Raw genomic sequence first — 16,286 nt, 5'->3', positions numbered from 1 at the left:
ATCCCACCACTTTGGGAGGCTGAGGTGGGTGGGTCACCTGAGGTCAGGAGTTTGAGACCAGCTGGGCCAACATGGTGAAACCCTGTCTCTACTAAAAATACAAAAATTAGCTGGGCATGGTGGTGCATGCCTGTAATCCCAGCTACTCAGGAGGCTGAGGCAGGAGAATCACTTGAACCTGGCGGGTGGAGGTTGCAGTGAGCCACGATTGTGCCACTTCACTCTAGCCTGGTGGAAAGCGCGAAACTCCATCTCAAAAAAAAAAAAAAATTAAAAATAAATAAATAAAGCACTTCGCCCCAGAGCTGGACATGATGGCTTACACCTGTAATCCCAGCACTTTACTTTGGGAGGCCAAAGGTGGAAGGATCACTTGAGGCCAGGAGTTTGAGATCAGCCTGAGCAACATTAGGAGACTCCACCTCCACAAAATTTTTTTTAAAAAAGCCTTTGGCTGGGCGCGGTGGCTCACACCTGTAATCCCAGCACTTTGTGAGGCCGAGGCGGGCAGATCATGAGGTCAGGAGATCAAAACCATCCTGGCCACCATGGTGAAATCCCGTCTCTACTAAAAATAGAGAAAAAATTAGCCGGGCGTGGCGGCGGGTGCCTATAGTCCCAGTTACTTGGGAGGCTGAGGCAGGAGAATGGCGTGAACCTGGGAGGCGGAGCTTGTAGTGAGCCAAGATGGCGCCACTGTACTCCAGCCTGGGCGACAGAGCGAGACTCCTCCTCAAAAAAAAAAAAAAGCCTTTGACCCTGTATTTGGCATATAATAAGCACACAATAACTATTTATTATTACTATTATAAATTGCTAACTTTATTGTCTTTAAAATAATGGTGGCACTTTAGAAAGAAGAGAATGTGGCATTTTACTGTATTAATGTCAGCAATAAGTGATCTATGATTATGATAGCCATTGGTACAAAGTCACCAAATAGAATATATATAGGACACCTGAATTATGAATATGTATAAGACTTAAGTGTTTACTATTTCTGGAATCTGTTTCATAACACAACTATTTAAATAATCAGAGTATTGGCTGGGCACAGTGCTCACGCTCTAATCCCAACACTTTGGAAGGCTGAGGTGGGAGGATCGTTTGAGTCCAGGAATTTGGGACCAGTCTGGGCAATAGCGTGAGACCCTGTCTGCAAAAAAATACAAATATTAACTAGGTGTGATGGTGCACGCCTGTAGTCCCAGCTACTTTTGAGGCTTAAATAGGAGGATTGCTTGAGCCCTGGAATTTGAGGTCATAGTGAACCGTGATTGTGCCACTGCACTCCAGCCTGGGCAATAGAGCAAGACCTTGTCTCAAAAAAAAAAAAAAAACCGAAAAAAAAAAACAAACCAGAGTATTAGTAGAAAACTATATGCACTTAAATATATTGAGATATATATATATATATATATATTTTTTTTTTTTTGAGACAGAGTCTCACTCTGTCACCAGGCTAGAGTACAGTGGTACAATCTCAGCTCACTGCAACCTCCGCCTCCCAGGTTCAAGCAATTCTCTGCCTCAGTCTCCCAAGTAGCTGGGATTACAGGCACCCGCCACCACGCCTGGCTAATTTTTGTATTTTTAGTAGAGACGAGGTTTCACCATCTTGGCCAGGCTGGTCTTGAACTCCTGACCTCGTGATCCACCCGCCTCAGCCTCCTTAAGTGCTGAGATTACAGGTGTGAGCCACCGTGCCTGGCTATATGGTGATATGTTTCTTTCTTATCTTTATAAATGCTTTGTCAGGGCAATAAAGCCTTGGGTTTTTCCCCAGTTTTTCTTTCTTCTTCTGATTGTCTGCAAATGAGCACTTCATAGTCCACAAACTTGTTAACTGTTTTTTCTAGAATAACATTTTCTTCATTTTCTTTTTTAGTGAGATACATGTTTATTCAAACACAAGATACCCCAAATCCAAACAGCTTAAAGTTTATACCAGGAAAACCAGTTCTTGAGACAAGGACCATGGATTTTCCCACCCCAGCTGCAGCATTTCGCTCCCCTCTGGCTAGGTATATTACTGTTTTCATTTGCTTTTACCAAGAAACATAAATAACTGACTTTGGGGTTAAGACAACTTTATTTAAGTATTGCATTTCTATGTGCACTGCATTTTTTTTTAAGTGTAGAGAATAATTTCTTTTCAGATGAGAGATTAAAAAAAAAAAGGCCTGTTGCAGTGGCTCACACCCGTAATGCTAACATTTTGGGAGGCTGAAGTGGGAGGATTGCTTGAGTCCAGGAGTTTGAGACCAGCCTGGGCAACATAGAGAGACTCCATCTCTAACACACACACACACACACACACACACACACACACTCACACAGAGAGCCCATCTCTACCACACACACACACACACACACACACACACACACACACACATTTAGTTGGGTGTGATGATGTATACCTCTGGTCTCAGCTACTCAGAAGGCTGAGATGGGAGGATCGCTTGAGCCTGGGAGGTTGAGGCTGCAGTGAGGCATGATGGTGCCACTGCACTCCAGCCTGGGCAACAGAGTGAGACCCTGTTTCAAAAAAACCCAAAAATATTGAGGAGGCTGAGGAGGTGGGGATCACTTGAGCTCAGGTGTTGGAGACCAGCCTGGGCAACATGGTGAAATCCTGTCTACAAAAAATACAAAAATTAGCCAAGTGTGGTGGTATGTGTCTGTAGTCTCAGCTACTAGGGAGGCTGAGGTGGGAGGATCACTTAAACCCAGGAGGTTAAGGAAACTATGAGCTGTGATGCCATGATTGTGCCACTGCATTCCAGCCTAGGCGAGAGAGTGAGACCCTGTCTCAAAAAAGAAAAGAAAAATGAGAGTTGATATTAAAAAAATTTTCTCCTGAAGAGTGATATATTTGAGAGATCTATAGCATGAATAAATAAAAACTTATATTTTTACTTAAGGAAAAATATTCATCAAATTGATAAATATGGTAAATTTCCATTTCAGATCTTAAAAAATCAGATTTTTAAGAATAGTGAGAACTTGCTTATTTTATTCATAAGGGTAGTTGAATTTGTAGTTCTTTCAAGATGGAATAATTTCTAAAATACTCTATTCAGAACTATAAATGAAAACTAGTCAGTGGGGACAGTTTTAAAATTCACCAGATAAAGGCATGTTTAAACCAGTAGTCCCGCCTTATCTGTGGTTTCACTTTCCCTGGTTTCAGTTACCCAAGATCAGCCATAGTCTAAAAATATTAAATGGAAAATTCCAGAAATAAACAATTCATCAGTTTTAAATTGTGCTGCTTTTCTGAGTAGCATGGTGAAATCTTGCTCTGTCCTCCCCAGGGCATAAATTATCCCTTTTCCAGTGTATCCATGTCGTATACACTGTCTGCCTGTGCCCTCCCCTCTGCTGAACCCCCCCACCGCCCTCGCTGCATCATTGGTCACTTAGAAGCCATCTCTTAAAGTAGTGATGCTGGCATATTGTTGGCATATTGTTGTAATTGTTCTATTTTATTATCAGTTGTTAATCTCTTACTGTGCCTAATTTATAAATTAAACTTTATCATAGGTATATATGTATAGGAATAAAACATAATACTTGCAGGGTTCAATACTATGTGTAGTTTCAGGGATCCACTGGGGGCATTGGAATGGATCCCCTGAGGATAAGGGTGGACTACTGTATGTTAGAGATGATAAAGAACAGGGCCAGGTGCGGTGGCTCATGTCTGTAATCCCAGCACTTTAGGAGGCCGAGGCGGGTGGATCACGAGGTCAGGAGATAGAGACCATCCTGGCTAACACAGTGAAACCCCATCTCTACTAAAAATACAAAAAATTAGCAAGGTGTGGTGGCGGGCGCCTGTAGTCCCAGCTACTCTGGAGGCTGAGGCAGGAGAATGGTGTGAACCCGGGAGGCGGAGCTTGCAGTGAGCCGAGATAGCGCCACTGCATTCCAGCCTGGGCGACAGAGTGAGACTGTCTCAAAAAAAAAAAAAAAAGCACAAATGATAAAATTGTTGGGATGAACCTCTTTTTAACTGATAGTTAGAGAAGTTAATAATAAAGAATATTAGAGTCAGTCAGCATCAGTTGAAATTTTGGGGAACTGAAGCCTCAATCTCATTGCCAGGGATACTTGGAAAACAGAGCTTAGATAACTATTTCTATACATACAGCCATTTTATATGTCTCATTTAAGGAACCTAGGGATTTGCTAAGCTCTGGAATCGTTTTTAAAATTTACAATTAATAGGTACTCTTTACTTAAACATGCCACTTATCAGAATATACCTTAGAGTATTTGTTTTTCATATTTTATTTTTTACTTTTTATTTATTTTTTGAGATAAGGTTTCACTTTTGTCGCCCAGGCTGGAGTGTGATGGCGTGATCTTGGCTCACTGCAACCTCCACCTCCTGGGTTCAAGCTATTCTCCTGCCTCAGCCTCCCTAGTAATTGGGACTATAGGCACATGCCACCTCACCTGGCTAAATTTGGTATTTTTTGTGGAGACTAGGTCTCATCATGTTGCCCAGGCTGGTCTCAGACCCCCGAGCTCAAGTGTTCTGTCCTTCTTGGCTTCCAAAGTACTGGGATTACAGGCTGTTTTTGTACTTTTTTGATATAAGTCACAGTAAAAAGTGTGTTACATTATGTGTGTGTATGCGTGAGATACAAATGTTTGATGGTGTAGTTTTCACTCTTTTTTCACCCTTAACAATAGATAATAGATTCTTAAATTTCCTTTCTTCATCTCTTTTTGTTGTTCTGTTTTATTTTATTAAATAAAACCTTGTCACTACATACATGATTCCACAACTCACTACTGGGTTTTAAAAATCCTACCCTAGAAGTTACTTGCACATGTGCCCAAGATATGTGCAGGGATGTATTTACTGTCATAGAAAGACATCTGAGACATAAAAGTGAAGAAAGCAACTTGCAGAACTGTGAGTCCAGTATGATACTTTGTATATAAAAGCAAAAACCACAGAACAACAAATGCACTGACAAAAAGATCTGGAAGAATACACACGAAACTGATAACAGGATTTGGTAGGGGTGGTCAAGGGGCATTTAAATTTTATTGTTTGAAACATTTACATCAAGAATGAGTTCATATTTTGTATTAAAAAAGTAAAAGTAAAAAAGCCCCAATTAATTCAGTTATAGTTTAGTTAGAAATTATTTCTGTCAGATGTTCAGTTGGCAAAATCTCTTTTCAAGTTAGTCTTTTGAAAATAGTCTGTTTAGGCCAGGTGTGGTGGCTCATGCCTGTAATCCCAGCACTTTGGGAGGCCGAGGCAGGCAGATCGCCTGAGGTCAGGAGTTCAAGACCAGCCTGGCCAATGTGGTGAAACCCTGTCTCTACTAAAAATACCAAAATTAGCCGGGTGTGATGGCAGGCGCCTGTAATCCCAGCTACTTGGGAGGCTGAGGCAGGAAAATCAGTTGAACCCAGGAGGCGGAGGTTGCAATGAGCCAAGATCTCACCACTGCACTCCAGCCTGGGCGACAGAGGATGGCACTGTCTCAAAAGAGGGAAAAAAAAAAAAAAAAGAGTCTGTTTAGTGCTTAGTACAGTGCCTGGCACTTAGGAGGTGTCAAATATTTGTTGAATGAATGATTGATATTATAGCAGTCTATTCATTCACCAGGTGATGGACATTTCTATATTTTTCTGTATGTGTGGCTATTTTAAATGAAGCTGCTATAAAGATTTATGTACAAGTCTTTGTGGAGCATGAGTTTTTATTTCTTTTGGCTAAATAACTAGGAGTGGGATTGCTAAATCGTAGAGCAGGAATATAAAACAAAATTGGCCATGAGTTGATAATTGTTAAAGCTGCAAAGGATATGTGGAGAATTTTTTACTTTTCTCTACTTTCGTGTATGCTTAAACTTTTCCATAATCAAGCATTTTAATATCTCTTATTTTTTCTTTTTTTTGCAGGCAGTTATTTAGGATTGAAGGAGTAAAAAGTGTCTTCTTTGGACCAGATTTCGTCACTATCACAAAGGTAAACATAGGATTATATAAAATAAGACTCGAAATACTCTTCATTTTTTTCTGAGTCCAACACCTCTCTCCAACATTTCCATTCTTTCTGTTCTTTAATTTTTATTATATTTTATTTTTGAGACAGGGTCTTACTCTCTTGCCCTCTAAATGTCACAAAAATCAAGCAAAATATGCTATGTTTTTCTTTTTCTTTTCTTTCTTTTTTTTTTTTTTTTTTTTTTTTGAGATGAAGTCTCACTCTTGTCCCCCAGGCTGGAGTGCAATGGTGCGATCTTGGCTTACTGCCACCTCTGCCTCCCAGGTCCAAGTGATTCTCCTGCCTTGGCCCCCCGCCACCCTGAGTAGCTGGGATTGCAGGCGCCTGCCACCATGCCCGGCTAATTTTTATATTTTTAGTAGAGACAGGGTTTCGCCATGTTGGCCAGGCTGGTCTAGAACTCCTGACCTCAGGTGATCCACCCGCCTCGGCCTCCAAAGTGCTGGGATTACAGGCGTGAGCCACCACGCCCGGCCAAAGTATGCTATGTTTTTCAACAGTCAAGGCAGTATCTGCTAGAAAGGGCTGTTCCATTTTTGATGTCTACTAGATTAATGGGACATGAACTATTTAAATTTGAACTATGTATCCTTTTAAATCTGTTAATTGACATATATCCACGGAACTTAAATCACTTGCCTGATGGTGTGTGAAAATCAAAAGTATTTATTAAACTCCCCTTAAGCAAATTGAAAGGATTAGTCTGAGCTCTTTATGTCCTTAAAAGTGGACATATTGGGAGCCGGGTGCGGTAGCTCACGCCTGTAATCCCAGCACTTTGGGAGGCCGAGGTGGGCAGATCATGAGGTCAGGAGATCAAAACCATCCTGGCTAGCATGGTGAAACCCCGTCTCTACTAAAAATACAAAAAAAAATTAGCCGGGTGTGTTGGCGGGTGCCTATAGCCCCAGCTACTCGGGAGGCTGAAGCAGGAGAATGGCGTGAACCCGGGAGGCAGAGTTTGCAGTGAGCGGAGATCAGGCCACTGCACTCCAGCCTGGGTGACAGAGCGAGACTGCGTCTCAAAAAAAAAAAAAAAAAGTGGACATACTGGGTTAGTGACATGTTAAATCTAGTCATCTAGTCCAGTATTCTCTTGTGGCTATTTATTTAGAGACAGAGTCTCACTCCACACCCAGGTCAGAGTGCAGTGGCATGATCTCAGCTCACTGCAGCCTCAGCCTTGAGCTTAAGCAGTCATCTCACCTCAGCCTCCCTAGTAGCTGGGACTATACGTGCATACCACTACGTCCAACTAATTTTTGTATTTTTTGTAGAGATAGGGTTTCGCCATGTTGCCCAGGCTATTCTCAAATTTCTGAGCTCAAACAATCTGCTCACCTTGGCCTCCCAAAGTGCTGGGATTACGGTGTGAACCACCACGTCCAGCCCCCCATTCTTCAGTTTTCTTTCTTCCGTATTTTTTAAGGGGAAGAAGGGATCAACATTTATTTAACATATTCAATGTCAGATATGGCCCTAGTGCTTTACATATGTTATCTAATTCTTACAACTAGTTATTTTATAAGTGGGAAATTATATATTTGTTTTTTAAAGTTATTTAGTTCTTTTAAGTATAGCCTATGCTATATAAAAATTTTTATAGGTAAAAATGTGATTATATCTTAAAGGGTTTTTTTTTTTTTTTCCTATTTTTCTTGATTAGATTTAGTAAGTCATCTTTTAGCTCTCTTACTTTCATTATTTAGTTACCCTATTTGAAATTGCCCTAGCTCTACAATTTTTTCTTAAGTGAAATGACATAACCAATAGATAATATCCCAAGTTAGGGTATATGTTGATACATATATATGTATGTGTGTGTGTATCTATCTGTCTACACATACATATAGATGGGATCTTGCTCTGTTTCCCAGGCTGGTATACAGTAGTGCGATCATGGGTCACTGCAACCACTAACTCCCAGGCTCAAGCGATCCTGCTGTCTGAGCTTCCTGAGTAGCTGGGACTACAGGTGCATGCCACTATGCTCAGCTAATCTTTTTTTCTTTTTTTTTTTTTTTTATTGTAGAGACAGTGTCCTTCTATGCTGCCCAGGCTGGTCTCAAACTCCTGGGCTTATGCGATCCTTCTGTCTCGGCCTCCCAAAATGTTGGGATTACAGGTGTGAGCCACCACGCCTGGCCCACATTGGTATTTAATAGACGGAATACTGGATTTGTTTTGTTTCCTTTCAGTAACCTTTCTCATCATGGACTATCATATTTTACTGAATGTCTTCAGCAATCGCCTGTTTCTATTTCTGATTTCCAGTTGATGATTAGACTTCTTCATGTATCATTTGTGTTATTTTTTCCTAAATATATATGTATATTTGCAGCTTAATGCTGCCCTTTTTTTCTTCTTCAGACAACTTTAGAATATTTTTCTTCTTTTTATTACCAATATTTTCCTATTTAGTAGAGCCTATTTACTGAAGATCTGAGGTGACACTCTGATTTGTTTTCTAAATAATTTATTACCTAGAACTAGTTTCCATTCCCAGTCACTAAGATATTTCACTAGTTTTACTTTTATAACCTTAGCAGTCCCCATTTATCTCACCTTTTATGTACTATCTCTATATTGTTTCTTTTTTTTTTTTTTTTTTTTTTGAGATGGGGTCTCACTCTGTCGCCCAGGCTGGAGGGCAGTGACACGATCTCGGCTCACTGCAACCTCTGCCTCCCGAGTTCAAGCGATTCTCCTTCCTCAGCCTCCCAAGTAGCTGGGATTACAGGCCTCTGCAACCATGCCGGCTAATTTTTGTATTATTAGTAGAGAAAGGTTTTCACCATGTTGACCAGGCTGGTCTCAAACTCCTGACCTCAGGTGATCCACCTGCCTCGGCCTCCCAAAGTGCTGGGATTACAGGCGTGAGCCACCATGCCCAGCCGAATTTCTTTCATACCCTGTAAGTAATGTATGTAAGTAAATTTTTTGAATAGTTGTAGGCTGTTCTGTATACTTGATCAAGCAATTACATCCTATTTTTTTTTAAGAGAATGGGAATCTCTTTATCATCCTCTTTAAAGACAGAAAATCCATTTAATATTTTGTCTTCACATCATGAAAAATGTTTTTTAATCATTTAAATCAAATTAAAACAATGAAAGTGAATGAATTAATAATATTTATTATTATTATTAATATGTTAATAATATTTAAATTATTAATTAAATATTAATTTTTATTAATTATAAATTATTATATTAATAATTAATAATAATAAGTGAATGAATTAATGAATGGGGGATCTTTAAGATTTTATCTTCTGAAATTCATTTAAACAGGACCCTTTAAGATGTGGAGCTAATATATATTCTCCAGAAGTGGTTGCCATTGCATAGGTATAGTGTGTATATAGGAAAAGATATTTTTTTCTTTCCTCTTTTCTTTTCTTTTTGTCTCTTTTCTTTTCCCTTTCCCTTTTCCCTTCTTCTCTTCGCCTGCCTGCTTGCCTTCCTTCCTCCTTTCCTTTTTTCTGCTTCTTTTCTCTCTCTCTTTTTTCTTTCTTCCTTTCCCTTTATTATTTTTAAAAATATAAAAAGAGATGAAGTCTCGCTATGTTGCCCAGGCTAGTCTTGAACTCCTGGACTCAAGCAATCCTCTTGCCTCAGCTTCCCAAAACGTTGGGATTAAGCATGAACTACCACACCTGGCCAGGAAAAGATTCTTAAGAGGCGTAAGTGGGCCGGACTCGGTGGCTCACGCCTATAATCCCAGCACTTTGGGAGGCCGAGGTGGGTGGATCACGAGGTCAGGCTTCGACCTCTCAAAATGCTGGGATTACAGGCATGAACCACTGTGCCCAACCTTAAATATCTTGTGTTATACTGCAAATTGCCTTTTTTACTAAGTATACTATTTTTGAAATATATCCATTTCAAAAAACATAGTTCTAGTTTACTCATTTTACGTGCTGGATAGTATTTCATTATAGGAATAAGATATAGTTAATTTGTTCTTTTATGTTCAAGGCACACACCGATAGTCCCAGCTACTTGGGAGGCTGAGTCAGGAGAATCGCCTGAACCCAGGAGGTGGAGGTTGCAGTGGGCCAAGATCACGCCACTGTACTCCATCCAGCCTGGGCAACAGAGTGAGACTCCATCTCAAAAAAAAAAAAAAAAAAAAAAGAAAAAAGAGGTATCAGGTAGTGTTCTGTATGGGTCTTTGCTGTTGCCTGGAAATATAGCATTTTCCTTTAAATGTTTATAGGAAAATGAAGAATTAGACTGGAATTTACTGAAACCAGATATTTATGCAACAATCATGGACTTCTTTGCATCTGGCTTACCCCTAGTTACTGAGGAAACACCTTCAGGAGAAGCAGGTAACATGTTGTATTGAGTAATTAAAATTTGTCCTTTTTTTAGACTTTTCTATTATTCTTCACATTTACCTTGATTTCAGAAGTCATAGGAATCTAGATTTCTATCATTTAATATATTTGGCTCTGCAAATTTATATATCATTTTGAAAACTTGTGTATAAATTGGCATTACTATATAAAACCAAAATTTTCAATTATAAAAATTTTCAAACATGCAGAAAATATCATGCTCACCAATTTGCCCTCCACTCATATCTAGCAAATGTTAATTAAGCTACCGAATGGGCTTTTGGGAAAAACAAAACAAATGTTATCTTTTGCCACAGTTGCTTTAGACTCATTTTAAATAAAATATTAAACATACAGTGTCAGATTCTAGTGCATAAAGTAAATAAAAAAAGAAACTGCTAAAACCACTATACCCCCATCCCTTTTTCCTTCCTAGTTCCAGAGATGTGTGAAAACTTGTTTTGTTTTATACTATACATGTAAGTCTCTGCAGGGAATATATAGTATTCGTTTTTGTTTTTAAGTTTTAAATATCTGTTTTGTTTTTTTTTTTTTTTTTTTTAGAGACAGACTCTCACTCTGTCACCCCGGTTGGAGTGCAGTGACGCGATGTTGGCTCACTGCAACCTCCACCTCCCAGGTTCAAGCGTTTCTCATGCCTCAGCCTCCCAAGTAGCTGGGATTACAGGTGTGCACCACCACACCCAGCTAATTTTTGTATTTTTAGTAGAGGGGGTTTTGCCATGTTGGCCAGGCTGATCCTGAACTCCTGACCTCAAGTGGATCCACATGCCTTGGCCTTCCAAAGTTTTGGGATTACAGGTGTGAGCCACCGTGCCTGGCCGAGAGCTTCTTTAAATTATGTTCCTAAAAGTGGAATTGCTATATCATAAGTTGATCTAATTAAGCACACATTAGCAGTATATTTTAAGAATTTCAACGTTCTTACATCTTTGTCATCATTAGTGTCTTTTTTTTTTTTTTTTTTTTACCCGTATGTTGGGTATACAATGGTACCTTGTTTTTTTTTCTTTTTTTTTTTGAGATGGAGTTTCGCTCTTGTTGCCCAGGCTGGAGTGCAATGGCGCGATCTCAGCTCACCACAACCTCCACCTCCCGGGTTCAAGCGATTCTCCTGCCTCAGCCTCCTGAATAGCTGGGATTACAGGTGCCTGCCACCATGCCCAACTAATTTTTCTATTTTTAGTAGAGACAGGGTTTCACCATGTTGGCCGGTCTGGTCTTGAACTCCTGATTCATCTGCCTCAGCCTCCCAAAGTGCTGGGATTACAGGCATGAGCCACTGCACCTGGCCGGTATCTTGTTTTAATTGCATTTCCTTGATTAATACTGAGTGTTAAGAGTTTCATATGTTTATTGGCCATTTACTTTTCTTCTCAGTAAATTTTCTATTTATATCTTTTCTACTTAAAAACAAATTGACTCATGTGTCTTTTTTTTTTTTTTTTTTTTTGAGACAGTGACCTGCCCTGTCACCCAAGCTGGAGTGCAGTGGCGTGATCATGGCTCACTACATCCTCAGCTTCCCAGGCTTAAGCAATCCTCTTGCCTCTGTCTCCCAAGTAGCTGGGATTATAGGCTCCTGCCACCATGCCTGGTTAATGTTTTCATTTTTTAAATTTTTTTGGCCAGGCATGGTGGCTCACGCCTGTAATCCCAGCAATTTGGGAGGCCGAGGCGGGCAGATCATGAGGTCAGGAGTTCGAGACCAGCCTGACCAACATGGTGAAACCCCGTCTCTACTAAAAATACAAAAATTAGTTGGGCGTGGTGGCGCATGCCTGTAATCCTAGCTACTCGGGAGGCTGGGGCAGAAGAATCGCTTGAATCCGGGAGGCGGAGGTTGCAGTGAGCTGAGATCATGCCACTGCACTCTAGCCTGGGAGACAGGGCGAGACTCCATCTCAAAAAAATAAATAAATAAAATTTTTTTGTAGAGGCCTGGCACAGTGGCTCACACCTGTAATCCCAGCATTTTGGGAGGCCGAGGTGGGCAGATCACGAGCTTAAGAGATCGAGACCATCCTAGCCAACATGGTAAAACCTCATCTCTGCTAAAAATACAAAAATCAGCTGGGCATGGTGGCACGTGCCTGTAGTCCCAGCTACTTGGGAGGCTGAGGCAGGAGAATTGCTTGAACTTGGGAGGCAGAGGTTGCAGTGAGCTGAGATCGTGCCACTGCAGTCCAGCCTGGTGACAGAGCGAGACTCTGTCCCCCCGCAAAAAATTTTTTTTTGTGGAGATGAGATCTTGTTAGGTTGCCCAGGCTGGTCTTCAAGTGATCCTCTTGCCTCAGCATCCCAAAGTACTGAGATTATAAGCATGAACCACCGCCACCCGGCCCATAAGTCTTTTTTATATTTATTTAAGCGGGTTTTTAAAAAATATTCTGGGCTGGACACCATGCCCCACACCTGTGATCCCAGCACTTGGGGAGGTGAAGGCGGCAGATTGTGTGAGCTCAGAAACTTGAGACTAGCCTGGGAATATGGCAAAACCCTGTGTTTACAAAAAAATACAAGAATTAGCTGGGCATGGTGATGCGTGCATGTAGTCCCACCTACTTGACAAGCTGAGGTGGGAGGATCGCTTGAGCCCAGGAGGCTGAGGCTGCAGTGAGCCATGTTCACGCCACTACACTCCATCTTGGGTGATAGAACTAGAACACATCTCTTAAAAAAGAATAAAAAGTCTAATTCTCTCTGTATATGTATAAATATTCTGAATATTAATTCTTTGTTAGGTATTTTCTTAGCAAATGATATCTCCCTAACTGTGACTTAACTTTTCATTTTGTTTATGATGTCTTTTGTCATACAGAAAATTTTCTTTTTAATGTGGTTACATTTGTTCATCTTTTTCCTTTGTGGTTTATGCCTTTTGTATCTTGTTTTAGTAAGTTATTTAGTGTAAAGCACTTGGAAGAGTGACTATACATGAAGCTCCATAAGTATTTGATGATACTGTTGTATTTGTTGTTGGTGAAGTTTTTCCTTTCTCCAGTATCACAAAGATACTGTCATATGTGTATGTATATATGTATTTTTGTTTTTTAAAGTTTTATTCTTTACACTTACATATTTAATCACTGTGGGATTTGTTTTTCTATATGGCTTAAAATATAATAATTTTATCTTTTTCTACATAGGTAATCAATTATCTCAGTCTTTCCTCATGAATTTATAATATTATACATGGGTCTTTTTCTAAGATGTTTTTTGTCCCTGTGGTCTTTTTGCCCCCCTTCCTGTTTTAATAACATATGGAGTTTTAATTACAATATCTCTGTAACAATTAGTATACTATGTGATAATATCTGGAAGAAAAAGTTCCTCAATTAAAAAAAACTTTCTGGTGGTCTGGTCACTTTATTCTTCCTTGTAAATTTAATGATCATCTTGTAAAGTCTCTGAAAAACCATGTCAAGAGTTTGGTTGAAGTTGCATTAAATTTATAGATTAAATTTGGGAGAATTAACATTTCTTTAACATTGATATTTTTTCATCCCCAAATTTTCCCATTTATGTGAGACTTCTCTTATGTTCTTTTCTTGGTATGAGCTCATGTTAGTTCTAGGTACCATATAGGTTTGGTTATCATAAAGCGTTCTTATTTTGTTTAGTAAGCACTTAGATATACTGATTACTGTATTTCAGGCACAATTCTAAGCACTTTACAAGTATAAACTCACTTAATTCTTTAAATAACCTTATCAGATAGGAACTGTTACCACATTTCACACATGAGAAAACTGAGGCACTGAATGATTGAGTAATTTGCTCAAGGTCACACAGTTAGTAAGTGGCAGAGATAGATAAGAACTTTGGGCAGTCTGGCTCCAGCGTTCATGCTCTTAACCACTACACTGTTCTGCCTGTATCTGTTTTTTGGGTTTTTTTTGAGACGGGGTCTTGCTTTGTTGCCCAGGCTGGAGAGCGATAGTGCGATCTCAGCTCACTGCAACCTCCGCCTCCCAGGTTCAAGCGATTCTCCTGCCTCAGCCACCTGAGCATCTGGGATTACAGGCACTAACCTCCATGCCCAACTGATTTTTGTATTTTTAGTAGAGATGGGGTTTCGCCACGTTGGCCAGGCTGCTCTCGAACTCCTGACCTCAGGTGATCTGCCCGCCTTGGCCTGTCAAAGTGGTGGGATTACGGGCGTGAACCACCTCACTCGGCCCTGTATCTGTTTTAAAATAATGTTTTCTAATTTGGGGTGTTGGGTATAGGAATACTGTTGATTTTTGTATATTGATCTTATATCCATCAAGGTTAGCACTCATTAGTTCTAGTAGTTCATCAATGTTAATAAGCATTGACTACAAAAACTGAATGTTTATATGTGCATACACACATATATACACTGCTATAGTTTGGACGTTTGTCCCCTCCAAATCTCATGCTGAAATTTGATCCCTAGTGTTGGAGGTGGAGTCTAATGGGAGGTGAGTGGGTCATGGGGATGGATCCCTCAATAGTAGATGAATGCCCTCTGGAAGAGCCGGGGGTATGAGGGGAGGGGAGTGAGTTCTTACTGTATTAATTCTTTTGAGAGCTGAGTGCTAAGAAGAGTCCCAGTAACAACATCTCCTTCCTGTCTCACCATGTGATCTCTGCATGGGCCAGCTCCCCTTCTTCTTCCATGAGGGGAAGCAGCTTGAGGTCCTCACCAGATGCCAAGTCTTCAACTTTTCTAGACATCAGAATCAACCAAATAAACACTTTTTTCTTTGTAAATTACAGTCTCAGGTATTCCTTTATAGCAACACTAAATAGACTATGACATGCAGAAACATTTGTATAATTATCTTTAGGTGATTCAGGTATATTTTTAGATATATATCTTAAGAATCTTAGAGATACGCACAAGGCAACATGTAGAAACATGTTCACTGAAACATTTTTTAACTATACCAGCAGTTAAAAGGAATGAACTAGATTGGGAGATACCAACATAGAAACATAAAAAAAAATATTAAGTGAAAAAGGAAAATTCAAACGTATGTACATTTATAAATGTACTATTTATGAAAATTTTTAGTACTACATGAAACAGTTACATGTGTTCTTTATGGATCCATATGTAAACCTTATAACTTTTTTAGAGTAATTTGTATCTACTAACATTAAAAATGCACAAGCTAGGTTGGGTGTGGTGGCTCATGCCTGTAATCCCAGCACTTTGGGAGGCCGAGGCAGGTGGATCACCTGAGGTCAGGAGTTCAAGAACAGCCTGGCCAACATGGTGTAACCCCATCTCTACTAAAAATACAAAAAATTAGCCAGGTGTGGTGGCAGGCACCTGTAATCCCAACTACTTAGGAGGCTGAGGCAGGAGAATTGCTTGAACCCAAGAGATGGAGGTTGCAGTGAGCTGAGCTAAAAGAGTGAAACTCTGTTAAAAACAAAAAAAAAACAACACAAGCCTGTTTACCCAAATATCCCACTGGTAGGAATTTATCTCATAAATATAATTGCAAAAGTACATTGATGTATGTATGTGTATATATATATATAATTTTTTTTTTTTTTGAGACAGAGTTTCACTCTGTCACCCAGGCTGGAGTGCAGTGGCGTGATCTCAGCTCACTGCAACTTCCACCTCCCAGGTTCAAGTGATTCTCCTGCCTCAGCCTCTGGAGTAGCTGGGATTACAGGCACCCACCACCACTCCTGGCTAATTTTTGTATTTTTAGTAGAGACGGGATTTCACCATGTTGGCCAGGCTGGTCTAAAACTCCTGACCTCAAGTGATCCGCCCACCTTGGCCTCCCAAATTGCTGGGATTACAGGTGTGAGCCACTGAGCCCAGCCTTTTGATATATATTTATATAAGCAAGTATGTTGCAGGATTGTTAGAAATAGCAGCAAACTGTA

At 40.0% G+C, this 16,286-nt stretch overlaps 1 protein-coding gene across 5 annotated transcripts in view; it reads left to right on the top strand.

The window, feature by feature from the left end:
- NFU1 (NFU1 iron-sulfur cluster scaffold) overlaps window positions 1-16,286 on the top strand; it is a 38,593-nt gene that overhangs the window by 10,711 nt on the left and 11,596 nt on the right. For 3 of the 5 annotated variants that reach the window (XM_003262497.4, XM_003262499.4, XM_030827198.1), the window contains exons 3-5: window positions 1,889-2,024; window positions 5,935-6,001; window positions 10,262-10,376. In XM_003262497.4, coding sequence (XP_003262545.2) covers window positions 1,889-2,024; window positions 5,935-6,001; window positions 10,262-10,376 — 318 coding nt within the window. The remainder of the gene's footprint in view (window positions 1-1,888; window positions 2,025-5,934; window positions 6,002-10,261; window positions 10,377-16,286) is intronic. The other 2 variants (XM_030827199.1, XM_003262500.4) reach the window with 1 other exon arrangement.

This window comes from Nomascus leucogenys, chromosome 14, assembly GCF_006542625.1.
Source record: "Nomascus leucogenys isolate Asia chromosome 14, Asia_NLE_v1, whole genome shotgun sequence".
In the NCBI taxonomy this organism is placed as follows: domain Eukaryota; kingdom Metazoa; phylum Chordata; class Mammalia; order Primates; family Hylobatidae; genus Nomascus; species Nomascus leucogenys.
The sequence above is the reverse complement of the archived record's forward strand: the minus strand, read 5'-3'. Positions and strand labels throughout refer to the sequence as shown.